This window comes from Nicotiana sylvestris, chromosome 1 (genome assembly GCF_000393655.2).
Source record: "Nicotiana sylvestris chromosome 1, ASM39365v2, whole genome shotgun sequence".
NCBI classification, from domain to species: Eukaryota; Viridiplantae; Streptophyta; class Magnoliopsida; order Solanales; family Solanaceae; genus Nicotiana; species Nicotiana sylvestris.
In genome coordinates this window covers 171,915,332-171,931,527 of record NC_091057.1, presented here as the reverse complement: position 1 = coordinate 171,931,527, position 16,196 = coordinate 171,915,332, and the positions used below count along the sequence as shown (strand labels likewise).

At 40.0% G+C, this 16,196-nt stretch overlaps 1 protein-coding gene across 2 annotated transcripts in view; it reads right to left on the bottom strand.

Annotated features, from left to right (window-relative positions):
* LOC104224029 (squalene epoxidase 3-like) overlaps window positions 1–16,196 on the bottom strand; it is a 59,103-nt gene that overhangs the window by 15,983 nt on the left and 26,924 nt on the right. For both annotated transcript variants that reach the window (XM_009775578.2, XM_009775577.2), the window contains exon 4: window positions 14,047–14,215. In XM_009775578.2, the coding sequence (XP_009773880.1) occupies window positions 14,047–14,215 (169 nt within the window). The remainder of the gene's footprint in view (window positions 1–14,046; window positions 14,216–16,196) is intronic.

Below are 16,196 nucleotides of genomic sequence, written 5' to 3'. Positions count from 1 at the left end.
GAACAAAGACATATATTAGCCATACAGTGGAGATCGAAAAAATAGCGGGCACGAATGCAACCCCATTTGGAATGACAAAAGGAATGATCGGGTATAGAGTTCTCGAGGTCTCATGAGTAAGAGCAGTTTCGATAGGGATACTGAATCCAAAGAGGCACTCGACTGTTAGAATATAACTTCAGCGTCGATGCATCAGGTATCATATTAGCCATTGGTCGGATTAAGGATACTAGATGGCCTAGACCCTTGCAGACCGATCCACCTCAAAGGAACTCCAATCAAATGTGCAAATACCATGGTACCCATGGTCATAGAACCGAATATTGCAGACAGTTGAGGGAGAAGGTAACCCGTTTATTCGATGAGGGTCACCTTCGAGAATGCTTAAGTGATCGGGCCAAGAACCACTTCAAAAACAGAGACTCGAATAGGTAGAACGAGCAGGAGGAACCACAACACGTAATTCACATGATTGTTGGCGGGATCGATATCCCTCAAGGACCAATGTTCAAATGCACCAAAGTGACAATCACTAGAGAAAAGCGAACTCGGAACTACTTACCAGAAGATAACTTGTCTTTTAGCGACGAAGACATGGAAGGGATCGACCTCACAACGACGCACTGGTAATATCAATTCTTATGAATAAAATTCATGTTAAACATGTATTGATTGATCTAGGTAGCTTAGCAAATATTATTCGATCAAGGGTCATAGAGCGACTCGACCTCCAAGATCAGATCATACCCGCTGCTCGGGTACTTAACGGTTTCAATATGGCGAGTGAGACCACCAAAGGAGAGATCATTTTGCCAGTAAATGTAGCTGGAACGATCCAAGATACAAATTTCCATGTGATCGAGGGTGACATGAGGTACAACGTACTGCTCGGAAGGCCTTGGATACATAATATGAGAGCGGTACCTTCAACGCATCATCAAGTTCTGAAGTTCCCAACTTCGGAAGGAGTCAAAACGGTGTACGGTGAGCAACCCGCTGCCAGAGAGATGTTTGCAATCAACGATACTGGTATCAACACTTTCATTGACAAAGAAATCGGAGTCAAAAGGAAAACAAGAAGTCAAATATCAACCACAGTCATCGACCTCGGCCCAATCAGAGGAGCGGGAAATTTTTGAGGATGATGATTATATGATACCTCGAACGTTCGTGATCCCCGATGATTCAGATGCAACGAAGTCGACGGTCGAAGAGCTAGATCAAATCATACTGATCGAGCATCTGCCCGATCGAAAGGTATACTTGGGCACGGTATTAACCCCCGAGCTTAGGGAAAAACTCATTAAATTCCTTATAAAAGATATAGATTGTTTTGCTTGGTCCCACCTTGACATGACAGGGATCCCACCGGAGATTACCTCTCATCGATTAAGCTTGGACCCGAAGTTCTGCCCGGTAAGGCAAAAAAGAAGACCCCAGTCCGAGTTAAAACATACATTCATCAAGGATGAGGTAACAAAACTTCTCAAAATAGGATCCATTCGGAAAGTAAAATATCCCGAGTGGCTAGAAAACGTAGTCGTAGTCCTTAAAAATGGGAATAAACTTTGAATGTGCGTAGACTACAAAGATTTAAATAAGGCATGTCCTAAAGATTCTTTTCTTTTACCGAATATCGATCGCATGATCGATGCCACAGCCGACCACGAGATCCTTAGTTTTCTCGATGCCTACTACAGGTACAATCAAATACAAATAAACCCGGAGGATCAGAAAAAGACTTCGTTTATCACTAAATACGTCATCTACTGCTATAATGTAATGCCATTCAGACTAAAAAATGCTAGTGCTACTTATCAACGCCTAGTAAATCGAATGTTCGAAGAACAAATAGGTAAATCAATGGAGGTTTATATTAATGATATACTTATTAAGTCCCTGCGAGCAGAGGACCATTTGAAACATTTACAGGAGATCTTTGACATACTGAGAAAGTACAACATAAAGCTTAACCCGGAGAAATGTGCATTCGGGGTCGGCTCGGGGAAGTTCCTCGGCTTTATGGTATCAAATCGGGGGATCGAAATCAACCCCGATAAAACCAAGGCCATCGAAGACATCACAGTTGTTGATAATGTCAAAGTTGTACAAAGGTTAACAGGACACATAACTGCTTTGGGTCGATTTATCTCAAGGTCCTCAGATAGGAGCCATCGGTTCTTCTCCTTGCTTAAGAAAAAAAGAAATTTTGCTTGGACCCCAGAATGTAAACAGGCCTTAGAGGAATTCAAGCGATACCTGTCGAGCCCGCCGTTGCTTCACACCCCAAAGACGGACGAGCAACTTTAATTATACTTAGCAGTCTCGGAGATAACGGTAAGTGGAGTCTTAGTTTGAGAAGAACAAGGTACGTAATTTCTTGTCTATTATATTAGTAGGACTTTTGGAGAAGTCAAAACCCGGTACCCACACTTCGAAAAATTAGCACTTGCTTTAATAAGCGCCTCTAGGAAATTAAAACCATATTTTCAGTATCACTCTATTTGTGATGTAACCATCTATCCCCTTCAAAACATTTTGCACAAGCCTGAACTCTCGGGCCGATTGGCCAAATGGGCCATCAAGATCAGCGGGTACGATATCGAGTATCAACCCCGAACAACCATCAAGTCTGAAATCTTGGCAGACTTCGTGGCCAACTTCATGCCATCCCTCATACCCGAAGTCGAAAAGGAATTATTATTAAAATTGGGTACATCTTCGGGGGTTTGAACCCTCTTCACAGACGGCGCCTTCAAACGTGAAAGGGTTCGGGTTGGGCATCGTTTTGAAGCCACCCACAGGAAATACAATTAGGCAATCTATAAAAACTTCAAAATTGACTAACAATGAGGCCGAGTATGAGGCCATGATTGCAAGTCTCGAGCTAGCTAAGAGCTTGGGAGCGGAAGTCATCGAGGCCAAGTGTGACTCCCAACTTGTGGTAAATCAAGTCAACAGAACTTTCGAGGTTCGAGAAGATCGGATGCAGAGGTACTTAGATAAATTACAAGTGTCTCTACATCAATTCAAAGAATGGACGCTACAACACGTACCTCGAGAACAAAATAATGAGGCCGACGCCCTTGCAAATTTGGGGTCGTCAATCGAGGGTGATGAGCTTGGCTTGGGGACTGTCGTACAATTTTCAAGGTCAGTAATCGAAGAAGGACAAGCTGATATAAATTCCACAAGTATAACCTAGGATTGGAGGAATAAGTACATCGAATACTTTAAGAACGGGAAGCTTCCATCGGATCCTAAAGAATCAAGGACTCTACGCACTAAGGCCACATGATTCACTTTGGCTGAGGATGGAACACTGTATAGGAGAACGTTCGATGGTCCATTAGCAAAATGTTTGGAACCAGGAGACACCGATTACGTTCTATAAGAAATTCACGAGGGCAATTGCGAAAACCATTTCAGTACCAAGTCGTTGGCTCACAAAATCATCAGAGCAGGATGCTATTGGGCCGATATGGAAAAAGACACTAAAGAATTTGTTCGAAAATGCAACAAATGTCAAAGGTATGTGCCGATGATCCACTAGCCTGTGGAGCAACTTTACTCAGTTCTATCCCTATGGTCGTTCATGAAATGGGGGATGGATATCGCCGGCCCTCTACCATCGGCCCTAGCTAAAGCTAAATTCATTTTATTTATGAATGATTATTTTTCTAAATGGGTTGAAGAAAAGGCCTTCGAGAAAGTCAAAGAGAAAGAAGTCATAGACTTCGTTTGAGACAATATTATATGCCTATTCGGGATGCCCGCAAAAATCGTATGCGACAATAGAAAGCAATTCGTCGGAAGCAAAGTGACAAAGTTTTTCGAAGACCACAAAATAAAAAAGATTCTATCAATACCATATCATCCTTGTGGTAATAGACAAGCCGAATCGACGAACAAGACCGTCATACAAAACCTCAAGAAAAGATTGAACAACGCTAAAGGAAAATGGAGAGAAATATTACCCTAGGTCCTTTGGGCATATCGAACAACATTGAAATCCATTACGGGGGTGACACCATTTTCTTTGGTCTATGGTGTCGAAGCTCTGATTCTGGTCGAAGTCGGGGAACCTAGCTTCAGGTTTCGGTATACAATGGAAGAATCTAATCACAAGGCTATGAATACGAACCTCGAATTACTTGATGAAAGACGGGAGGCTGCCCTCATTCGAATGGCCTCCCAGAAACAGCAAATTGAAAGATATTACAATCGAAAAGCCAATCTTTTTCAAAATCGGGGACTTAGTTCTAAGAAAGGTCACCATCAACACTCGAGACCCAAATGAGGGAAATCTCGATCCGAACTTGGAGGGACCGTATCGGGTCCTCAATATCGTGGGAAAATGGTCCTACAAACTTGGCACAATGGACGGCGAGCAGTTACCAAACAATTGAAATGTATCACTTCTCAAACGATATTACTGCTAAAGGTACAACCTTCTACATTTTTCATTTATATTTTATACTAACCATCTATAGGTGTTCGATCGAAGGCATCGAGAAATTCTTCAACACAAATACCTTAGGTTTTAAAGCACGCATTGCACTCTTTTCCCTTAGATCGGTTTTTGTCCCAAATGGGTTTTTTCGGTGATGTTTTTAATGAGGCAACAATTATTTGTGCTACCTGGGGACAATTCAACTGCATCTGAGGTTTCTTCGCAATCAACCTCGAATACTGGGGGGCATCACCCTCAGATATCAACTTCATTACAAGGAGGATACTTTGTGTCAAATGGGTCTCGATAGGTAAAATTTTGTAAGGGTCAAACGGTCAAACAAACCGTGCCCATATAGATTATTCGAGCCCTAAAAAGCAAACATGTACATACGTATAATATATGAAGAGAAGTATTTTTCTTTGCCAAATATTTCGTGTCTTAGAAAATTTTACTTCACGATTTTGTACTTATGATCTATTGCGAAAACTGGCTCGAAGGCCGAGCTACTTTGGGACTCCCGTACAAAAAATCGACATGTTCGAATTACTAATATCTCGAGATCATAAGACCTTAAAAGGGCATCCCTCGACTTATAGGCCACGACCGCCCTACTTGGGACTGACACTTCGAACAAGTTCGAAGCATAATCGAGAAGCAAGCCCAAGAGGCAAATCCCAAGTTAATGGCTATAGCCAAACTAACACGGTTCGGAGACGTCCGAATTCCGTAACAAAATAGACCTTCAAATATCTTCATAAAACTAGTTTAAAAGGCTACCCTCGGTAAATTTACAAAGGGTTTCGATCATATTAACCCCCGAAAAACCCTAAGGGGTACCAAATCATTTGAACTCCCGAACAAAATCATTTTACGCTAAGGCGTAACAAAGCAAAGGGTTTTGATAACTCTAACCCCCAAAAACCCTAACAGATTTATCTCGTGCTAAGGCACAAACAAATTTTTATGATTAACGTTTTTAGCCAAAAAGGGAGAAAAGCCATTCTTTTAAGGCCATATCGGCCTAATTCAATAGCCTAAGGGCCATTTTTGAGTTTGAGAAATCATCCTCACTCAACTAAAACCTATGGGTCGTCCTACTTCGAGTTCGAGCAAATACTCACTTGATTATAAAGACTACAGTAGTCCGATTTCGAACAAATTGCCCAAGTCTTATACTTATGAAAATTTTTAAGACATGGTCAAAACGGAATTTTTACGGGGCAGAAATTGAAATGAAGACAAATCAAAGAGAGAAAAATCTTTTGTATATGAAAATATTTACATGAATCGGTTAGGATCCTATACAAAAAATTCAAAGAAGGGAAAAAATTCTAAGTGCCTAATCCTCCCCGGGGCCTCATCTTCATCTTCATCGCCCTTAGAACCACTCACGCTCCTAGAATCATCATTGTCAGAAGAGAGCAACGCTTTAGCTTCAGCCTCAAGCTCTTTCGCACTCTCGATCTCGACTGCAAGGTCAAACCCATGAGAATAAATCTCCTCAAGAGTCTCGCTCCGAGACTGGCATTTGGCATGCTCGGCAACGTAGAATGCTCATGCCTGAGTCGCATCAGAAATTTCTTTTGCTCGAGCTTGAGCGGCTTCGGCATAGGATCGGTATACAGCCGTGATCGCCTCAACATCGAATTTAGCCATCTCAACCTCGGATTTGGCTTTTGCCAGTTTGATGGCTAACCGAGCCTCAAGCTTCTCCATTTTCTTGGCCTGAGCTGAGATTTCCTCCATGCTTTGGAGCTGACGCTTGGCCGGTGACAATTGGGCTCGAGCAGTCTCTTTCTCCGAGGCAAGGCGGTCCATGTTTTGTTTCTACTCCAAAGTCTCCGCCTTCATCATGTTGGCCTCTTTACGGAACTGTTCAATCTTCTCAGCCTTCTGCTGAACCTGCAGGATCGAAGTATTAATCGTCATCCCCGAATTGGTAACGTCTAAAGATTTTTCATTACCCGCTCAATCAGATCAGTTTGCTGTTTATGGGCTATGGACAATTCAGCTTGAAGGACCTTGAGTTCCTCTTTTTTTTGGCCCGGTGAGAAGTTAAAGGGCATCTCTCTCCTCCATGAGCCTTTGAAGATCGGCCTCACATCGGCCCAGCTCTGCCCGGGATTTAGAAAATGCATTTCGGTGAAGTGTCAAGGCCTGTGTAGAAAGGAAGAAAATTAGACAAGATGAAAATAAGCACAGGTGTAATATCAATAAGGGGAATTGAGAGTTACCCGACTCAAGAGTCGTTGAGCCTCATCAAAGATATTCGATGCCTTACTTAGGTTGGTGGCATCTTCGACTCCTGTGAAGCAACCACGGAAAAGGTCCTCCCTTCCGTGGGCTCCTTCTACATCGGGGGTCCCCATGGCATGCGCTTCCCGAATTTGCCCCTCAGAAAATGTATGGAGGATCGGCTGTTGATACCCAATTTCCCCCCAAAATATTTTAAATTTGCATATATACCTTTAAAATCATGCATTAATAGAAATTGGTATCTTTCCCACAATTTTTCTATATTTTTATTAATTTATCTAGCATTTTATTCCAATAAATAATTACAAAATGGCATTACAAATGATTTCAAAAGCATCTCTTCATTTAATTTATTATTTATGGTCCTATTTAAACCAAATTATTTCATAATTAGCCCAAATTGGCACCTTTTGGCTATAATTACAATAACTTTGCAATTATAGCCCAGTCCTATAATTTTATACTATTTTGACCAGAAATTAAGCATTCGTATTTTTAAATACTAAGTAATCATTTTTAACTATTTTTCTATGCATAAAATTCATTTTTTGTATAATTATTAGCCAATTTATAAATTATTTTATTCAAATTATTAGGTATTTAACAAATAGCCCCATTTTTATTTCAATTATAACCTAAGTTAAACCATATCCCAACCCAATTAAATAACCTACCAGAGCCAAGCCCAATACCCTATCCTAACCCGACCCAATCTTGTTGAGTCCTAGCCGTTGTTCATTTTTTATCAACGATCTAGATTCACTCTTACCATAATTAACCTAATAGTCTACCCCCCTAAACTCTCATTCTCTCATTCACTCTCTGCCGTTACATCTTTCAACTCTCTCATCTCTCTCTCTAGAACCTTCATCTTCTAAGCTCTGTCTCTCACCTCTCCGGCCATCTCCTCGCCGAAAACCATGAAGTTCCCACCTCTCATCGACCTTATGGATCCGTCTTTCGCACCTGTGTCACCGGTGGATGCTACAAGTGACCTTGAGGCGATCCACTCCCATCTCCGGTCTCATGCCATATTTTCCGGCCACCTATGGCCGTTCGAGTAAGATCTCTACATTTTCCGACCAAAGGCCGGTGATATTTTAAGCTCTCTTCTCCTCTTTTGGGTTTTCTCTAGAAACCCTAGCTTTAAATCCTCCGATCTTTTTAGATCTGTGATGGATCTATGTGTCTTTTAAGGTTCTCACCTATTTTCGTCAAAAGATTTCTCTGATTTCAAATGATTTCCTCATTTTCCAGACTAGGGTTTCAAAACCCTTTTGCTAAAACAATTTCTTTCTGATTTTTAGCAATTACTTTGTGATTTTTAGCATGTTTAAACATCACCTGAGTCTTTCCTTTTACTCGATTCATTTTTGTTAAGAAACCCTAATACTTCCGGGTTCAATTTGAAGTTTGAGTCTGTTTGCAATATGTTTGCATGTCTCTCATGAACATTCTAGGTTTCATGTATGTTCTATATGCTCTTGTGCTTCCTGTTCTAATTTGTTCTTAGGGTTTCTCTGATTTTTTTCAACATACGTTATTTATCGTTTAATAGGTCCGACTATTTGTTTTATTGATTGTTCACATTTATATTGATTTTTGTGACCTGCGATATCTTCCCTGAATCTGTGATTTTGTGTATTTCCTTGTAATTCTATACTGATTTTTTGAATTGCTTCCTTATTTTTGTGATACTTTCCTTAGTTAGTGCTGATTCCCTGTGATTTTCAATCTCATTCATAATTCTTGGAACTACCTTTCAGAATTAAAATTGTACTCTACCTTATTTATGTGCACAAATATGCTATTAGTTATTTAATGTGTACTTTCCTTACTTGGAAATATTCTGTACTTAGTCCTTATTACATGCTACATGCTTTTACAACCTCTATTATGGTAAAATCAGTCTTATAAGTAATTCGTTTCCTTATTTGATACAACTTGTACCCGTTTGAATTATGACTCCCTAATTGAAGGGAGTCCGGGTCTTTAATTGATTCTGATTTGTATTATTTCTATAATTGTGTTTTCCTGCCTGTTCTCAAACTATAAATACTCTACCCTCTCTTTAGCATGAGAGGAACAATGACACTGTTCTGAACTCTCTCTTACATACATACATACTCTCTTGCTTCTCTTGCTGTTTACTTGATACTCAGTCAGCTGCAAGCCAAAACGAAGTGATTACATTGCTCTACTGCTCCATTGTTCTACTGCTCTACTGCTCTACACACAACTGCTATACTTCCCTTCATTGTACTGCTCTTCACTCCTCACTCTGCACTTATTCTCTCATTTTTACTGGTATGTTTTCAGTTTAACTTACAACATCCAAAACAATATGTCTCTATTTGTATTGCACTTCCTTTTATTTCTTTTATGCTTCTACTTATGGTTCTGATGTCTCCTTTGCAATTAGCATGCCTATTTTGCCATGTGATTATCCTTCCCTGTAATTCAACATATCTACTGCTTTCTTACATTTTCTACTACTATTCTGCCCTACCCCCTAACCCCCAATACATTATAAGCATGTGTTCGTGGCACCAAGTTACTATGTGATCCTGAATCCTTTCCCCTAAACCTAATGTGTAACTCTATTTGGCACCCCTTAATCTAATGCGGTTAAAATCCGGGCACGAACACTTTGTGATAGACTATTGCTATGACTATTTAAGTTCTGTAGTACTTCTCTAGTGTTAACCTGTGTGCAAATATGCTTTCACACATGAGCTACTTGTCCCCAATTCCTCCTTTCCCTGTTTGTGTTTGAACTATGTATATTGATTTGGTTTTGAGGTTGCTGATTGTCTTGTTTCTTTTCTTCTTCAAACTGGTTTTCACTAAGGCAAACTCTTCTATTGCTTTCCAAAACTTATTTCAAAATAATCATTGTCAAAATTGTTTCCAACTCAACTCTTTTAAACCTATGTCAAGAACTCTCACATATACTCTTAGAAGTCTAGGTTCTACCCCTTAATGTGTGACTGCTTAGGGACCCTTATGAGCTCCCTATGAACTCTGACACATTAAGGCTGGCTCTTCCACACTGCACTTACACAATTTGGTTATGAATTCGGGTGTGAGCACTGCCCAGGTTCCCTTGAGATCCTTAGGGAACTCTGACACACTTGGATCATGTGAAAGGCTGTGAACCAATGGCATTTGAGGCATTCTGGAGAGTCTGGGCCTATCCGTAGGCTCCCTATAGTATAACTTCTTCTTTTATTATTTCAATTATGTGATTTTTGCAAACGGTTTGTAATAAGTATTGTAAAAACTCTCTGGGGATGGATAGTGAAAATGGATGGGGTAAATATGCATGCTATAGTTGTTAAGGGTAGAAAACATGTTATTAGGTTTATATTCCTAATTGCACAATAGAAACCATGCTTAGGATTCATACTTGCATTAGAAATCATTCTCTTAGGTCCCATGTTTATTGTTTCAGCATGTGCATCCTTATAAAATCATGTATTAAAATCCGCTACTAACTAGCACTTTACCATTATGTTATGCACTGCCATGCACACTTAGAGATCCTACCTTAGGATAAAAACAACGGTAATAAACAGGTTATTTCCATATCTTCTACATATTCTGAAAGTATGCAACACTTATGCATTTAGAAAAAATCCTGCTCGGGTCCTGCATATACATCACTCTGCATTTTTGTGCACTAGATATCATGTCTGTATAATTGCATTCACATCCGCTTAGGCGTCTCTAGTTTAATTATTGATAGATTAACCCAGCTAGTAATAATTCCAGAATTCTGAACATTTAGAACAACATGTTTAGTAATAAATTCAAACAGTCTTCTCCATGTAACCCTGATAGCTGGAAACATGCTTCTTTATGTATGCTGCTTAATTATCAACTGGTTTAAAATCAGTAGGCAAAACTTATTAGGACCCCTTTTCTGAATTACAAATCAAACTTGCCTCTGTTATGTTTTAAAATCACTTAGATACCATGCTTTAGGATTCTGAGTTCAAATGTGGACCTTATCTGTGTATGAGTCGTGCTGTCTATGTGCATTACTTGTGGAGGTATATCTAAGCCTTCTATCCGTTTTCTATGTTACCCCCTAAATGCAGTCCTATGTATTCTTATTTGTCGCCTAGTATTTTGCCTTTAAACCTGAGGGTCTGCCTAGAACCTCCCTCATAGGATAGAAATCCTAAACTCCTCCAGGATTATAGGAAAAGACGGGTAACAGCATGCAATAGGGGTCGAGACCAACTCTCGCTTTAATTACCTTCACGGGGTGGGAAAGGGTAGATATGGATATGATGACCGGTGCATCAATACCACGTATAGCTCCTCTTTGAGGAGTGTCATACCGGGTATTGCATTGATGTGATCCATATTATAAACAAACCTAGGATACCCCCTTTACATTCACAACTATGCTTAGATTGTAATTCTTTTTTAAAAATCTTGCTTTTCATTAATTGTTTTTCAAACACTTATGCATTTTAACTTAAATCCCCTACTATTTGAGCCACACTTGTTTATTTGCTAGTTGTACAAATTCACAAAAGCTGTTTGGCCGGGAACCACACTAGTGGATCCTGAGGGGTGCCTCACACCTTCCCCTTAGGATAATTTCAAGCCCTTACCCTGTCTCTGGTTACCAAACGTAGTTATAAACGAACCCTATACGTGCCCTAACTCACCTTAAATCGTTAGGTAGAGACTCTTCAAAAATGCAAACCCCTTTCCCAAAAGGAACGAGTTATCCCAACCAAAATGTCAAAAACCCTGATTTCGCGAGAAAAAGGGGGTGCGACATCGGTGTATCGTCAGTTTGTATGCAAGTCACTTGGGGCATTCCCTTTATCTTGAAGGGCCTCGGAGCCAGACCCTTCAGGCACGCCCACCGATTGCTCATTTCGGTGAGAGGCATCTTCAGCCTCCAGCGACTCGGGGATTTTGCTTGGTCCCTCTTTTGATATCTCTTCAGTTCGAGGCAGGGTCTTTTTGACCATCGCCGGTTCAGCGGCCCTCGGGGCTTCGGTGCTCCTCTTTGTTCGGGCACCAGCTCGAAGCCATCATCTTTATTTTCCTCTTCTTCATCTCTTAGTCACTAAACTACATCCACAGGCAGGACGACAGTGTCGTTCTTCGACTTACAAGCCGCTCTTCTTAGGCTTTGGAGTTTCGATGGTCGAGACCCTTTTCCTCTTCTTATCCTTCGCCGGCTTTGGTACCTCCTTCTCCCCAAACGGAGGCCTCATGACAGAAATGTCTACGAGACTTGTATGAAAGGAAACCAAGTAAATATGAAAAGAAACATTTCAGAGAAGAGCATCAAATGCGTGTAAAGAAGATTACCATGATTTTTGGCCTCCCATCGACCCTTTGCCAAATTGCTCCATGAGCGCTCAGCATAAGAAGAGGTTAAAGCTAGTTTGCAAACCCAACTCTCGAGGTTCGGAATTGCACCTGGCACCTAAGAAGCCACTACATCATAGGATGTCGATAAGAAAAGGCAAAAGAAACAAAACAATAAATAGAAGCTATAGGTGGTTTTGTACTTATGCTTCATGTTCCATTCTTCGGGGAATGGAATCTTCTCGGCTGAAATTATGTCAGATGTCATCACTCGAATGAACCGGCCCATCCATCCTTGATCCTTGTCCTTTTCTATGCTCGAGAACAGCACCTTGGTAGCCCAACGTTGAAGCTTTATCAACCCGCCTCAATAGAGACGATGGCTGTACATTCTGATGAGATGGTTGAGGGTGAAAGGCATCTCTTCGACCTTGCTCTCGAAGAATCGGAGCAGAATGATGATCCGCCAAAAAGAGGGATGGATCCGACCTAGGGTTATTTGGTATTAACAGAAAAGGTCGATGATGACGGGATCGACAGGGCAGCATGAAAGGGTAATTGTAAACATTTAGAAACCCTTTCACATGAGTAGTGATGTCTTCTTCGAGAGTCGGAATCACCACCTCTTTATCGTCCCAATGGCAATCTTTCTTCACCTGCTCGAAGTCGCCCTCAGTTATCGAGCATATATATCTCAACATTGGCTCACATTGGCCAGGGACCGACGAAGTTTTCTCGACTTTGAAGTCGGAAATAAGATCACACCCCCAGGAACGCACTCCTCAAGGCGTGGCTCCACCGGCATTTTATCACTGGCCGGCCATGATGAAGAAGCTTTTTCCTTTTTGCCATTTTATATGGTTTAGAGAAAGAAGAAGATAAGATTTGTTGTTTTTAGAGAAGGTTGACAACGGGATTTGAAGGATTTGCAGAACTGAAAAACTTGGAAGAAGTAGAGCGCTTTGAAGATTAAGAGAAGTTTGAAAGTAGAGTTTGAGAAATTATGAGGAAGACCTATTTATACTATTCGCTACAACGGTTTGCATACATTGGTGGCCGACCGCCAACTAATGCTCATTAATGATCTAGGAAACTGTACCGACGGGACACTTCAGTCGCTTTCGTCGCTTATGTCACGAGGGTGACGTCATAACTGGTCGAGGTATAAAATCGAAGGCTCAATTCGTTTCTTCTCATTACACTCCAAGAAATGAGGGGACTATCTGTATACTGTTAAAATCGGGCCTACCCAATTTTACTATTTAATCGAAATCAGGGAATTGCTTCGAGGGTTAGCCTCGAAGTGGAGCGGATCAAAGTGACGAAGGCAAGGTACTGTGTTCGAGAATCGAAGTACCTGCCGAGGTCAAAGCCGGCAATGATCGAGATCAAATAGGGTAGACTCCGAGCGAAGCACAATAACGGGAAAGCAAGATATCCGTGACTGGTCGAAGATCACGGCGGGGATCTCGGAATGGATCAAATCAAAGGCGGTTAATTATCTAATCATGTGATTTTCTTTTGTAATTATAGTTATACCATAATTAGGATCCCTCTACTATATAAAGAGGAGTCTTCATAATTTGTAGACACTTCACATTCACGCAGATCAAAGCAATACAATGTTCTCTCTTTAGTTTACACTCTCTTATTCATTAGTGTGTTACATTTTAACTGTTCTTGTACAAACTAGCTCGAGGGTATTCAAGCTCGAGGGCTGAATTCTGTTTAAACACTGGTTTGCTTTATTTAATTGTCAATTTACATTACTAATCACGTTTATCAATTGATATTGGGTGAAATCACATATCCTTAAAATCACATTATAAGTTTAATTGTTATTCAATTTAAAGGGTAAACAGTAATCTTTAAAATAAGATAGATACCTGCTACAATAAATAAGAACGATCTGATGATGTAAAATTTACTATATATTTAACTTAAACTTAACAAGCTGGAAAAACATAATTAATTAAATAGAAATAATTTACCTTGGGATTGCATAAGGAGCGTCGCAAATTTGAGAAGCAACCATCGCAAACAATTGTAAGAGGAGCATAAGCAGTTAGCTCTCGTCCATCTTTTGTCTTGTAATTTACTCCTTTCACACTTCCCTTTTCTTCAATCAAAGACGTGACTGTTCCCTTTTCAAGTCTTACACTACAAACCCCCAAAACAGGAGTATATTGACAAAACTTCAGTCTTTTACCCTATGTAAGTTTAACTTATATACACTCTAATTTTTTAACTACACCATCACTTAGAGGCAACTATAGATAAATGTCATAATAAGTGAAATTAGTAGCCTGAAAAAAGAAAAAGAAGTGATCGAAGACAACCAGCTACAATAAATTAAATTATTTGATAGTATAGTCAATATAAATAAGTTAAATTCAATGTTTATGATAAGAATTAATGGGTCCTAATAAAAATAAATAATAAATAATATGTTATCGCAACTTAAACTATATTAATAGTGTAAAAACGTTAAATTAACATATATAATTCAAATCCTTATCAAGGAAGTACTAGTAAATAATAATATGAGATATTTTTATACCATATATATGTCCGGGAAACTAATTAAATATGGTGCAAATAACATGATATCTTAATTTGCATGGAATATATGTATGGGTCAAAATTCGACCGAGGAGATTCAGCACGAGGAGGTGATTACCGTGAGAATTGTAACTTATCATGGACAGTTTGGCCGAGGTTGGTTAGTGGTGAACAGAACAAGCCGTTGAGTAGCTCATCAGGGCCGAGGTCGAGCAGCAAGGGACAGAAGTAACGACTAGTACAACTTTGGAACTAACCAATGAAATATTCTATTGAATATTCCTTCTTTTAAACCTTTTATAGTTTTTTCAGGAGTATCCCATATAAATAGTAGGAGAGATAAGGCAAAAGGCATGTGATATTCAATTTAATAAGAACACTTTTGAAAAGTAAACTCTCTAGATAAATACAAAGAACAATTTTCTGAGAGAGATTCGATCCTTACATTCAGTCCATTGTCATTTCCACCAGATCCGAGAAAGTGTATAATATTCTCTCATATTTTTGTCATTCATCATTGTCAGAAGAAGGAATCATTCACCTCTTTTATTATTGGGTGAATCTTCCTCCTTATTTACATTTAGTGCCCTTTATGGTTATTTATTATTTGCTCTCACTGCATTAATAACATCAATATTTATTATATATCACACTAAATCTGCTTCAACGTGGCCCCACATTATCCATATAAACTGATTTTAGATATAGGGATATTATTTTTAACTAGGATTAATACCTTATCCTTTTACTTAATTAGTTTAACAAAGAGTTTCATACTTTTTGGTTAAACAATTTGGCGTCGTCTGTGGGAATTTTCTAGTTAAAATTTTAGTTTTCTCTAGATCTATAACAAAACAAAACACACGACACTTCCTTGTGTACACAAAGCTAACATGGCAGGTAATGGAAAGGAAAAGAGGAAAGCAATAACTGACCTCATTGCTAATCTCCTCCACACCATCAACAAAGTCGATGAAATAGAGGGTGAGGACATAATATAAAATACGTCTCCCCGGCGAAACAGCTCGCCCTTTCCTCATGGCAGCATCACGACCTCACACGGTAAAGGGGCCTCTACATCCACAACGGAAGAGGCACCACCAGCAGTAAAAAGACTACTCGAGGCGTGGTTGACAAACATGTTGGCCAACATTCTTGACAAGCCCGCTCAAAGGCCGAACAGAGAAGATGCAAGAGTTGCGTCAGCGACAGGCGAGCAACACGCCCCCTTGTAACAGGTATTACTCACAATGTTAGTGATGCAGGTAACGAAACCCTCACAACCATTCTGGGAAAAATAGAGGAGATGGAGAACGAGAACAAAATGCTCTGCGACCAAATGAAAGAGCATCAAGAAAGGGTAGACAAAATACCAGGAGCCCTAAAACTCCTACCGAAAAGGGACATCGGTCGGTTTGTTGAGCAGCCACAGCGACGAAGTTGCGCCATACGCAATACCCAAAACCTTCAAAATACCATCGTACCTGAAAATTTATGATGACACAATGGACCCTGAAAATCATGTGACTTATTACGTCACCACAGTAAAAGGCAATGACCTCGCCAAAGAGCAAGTATC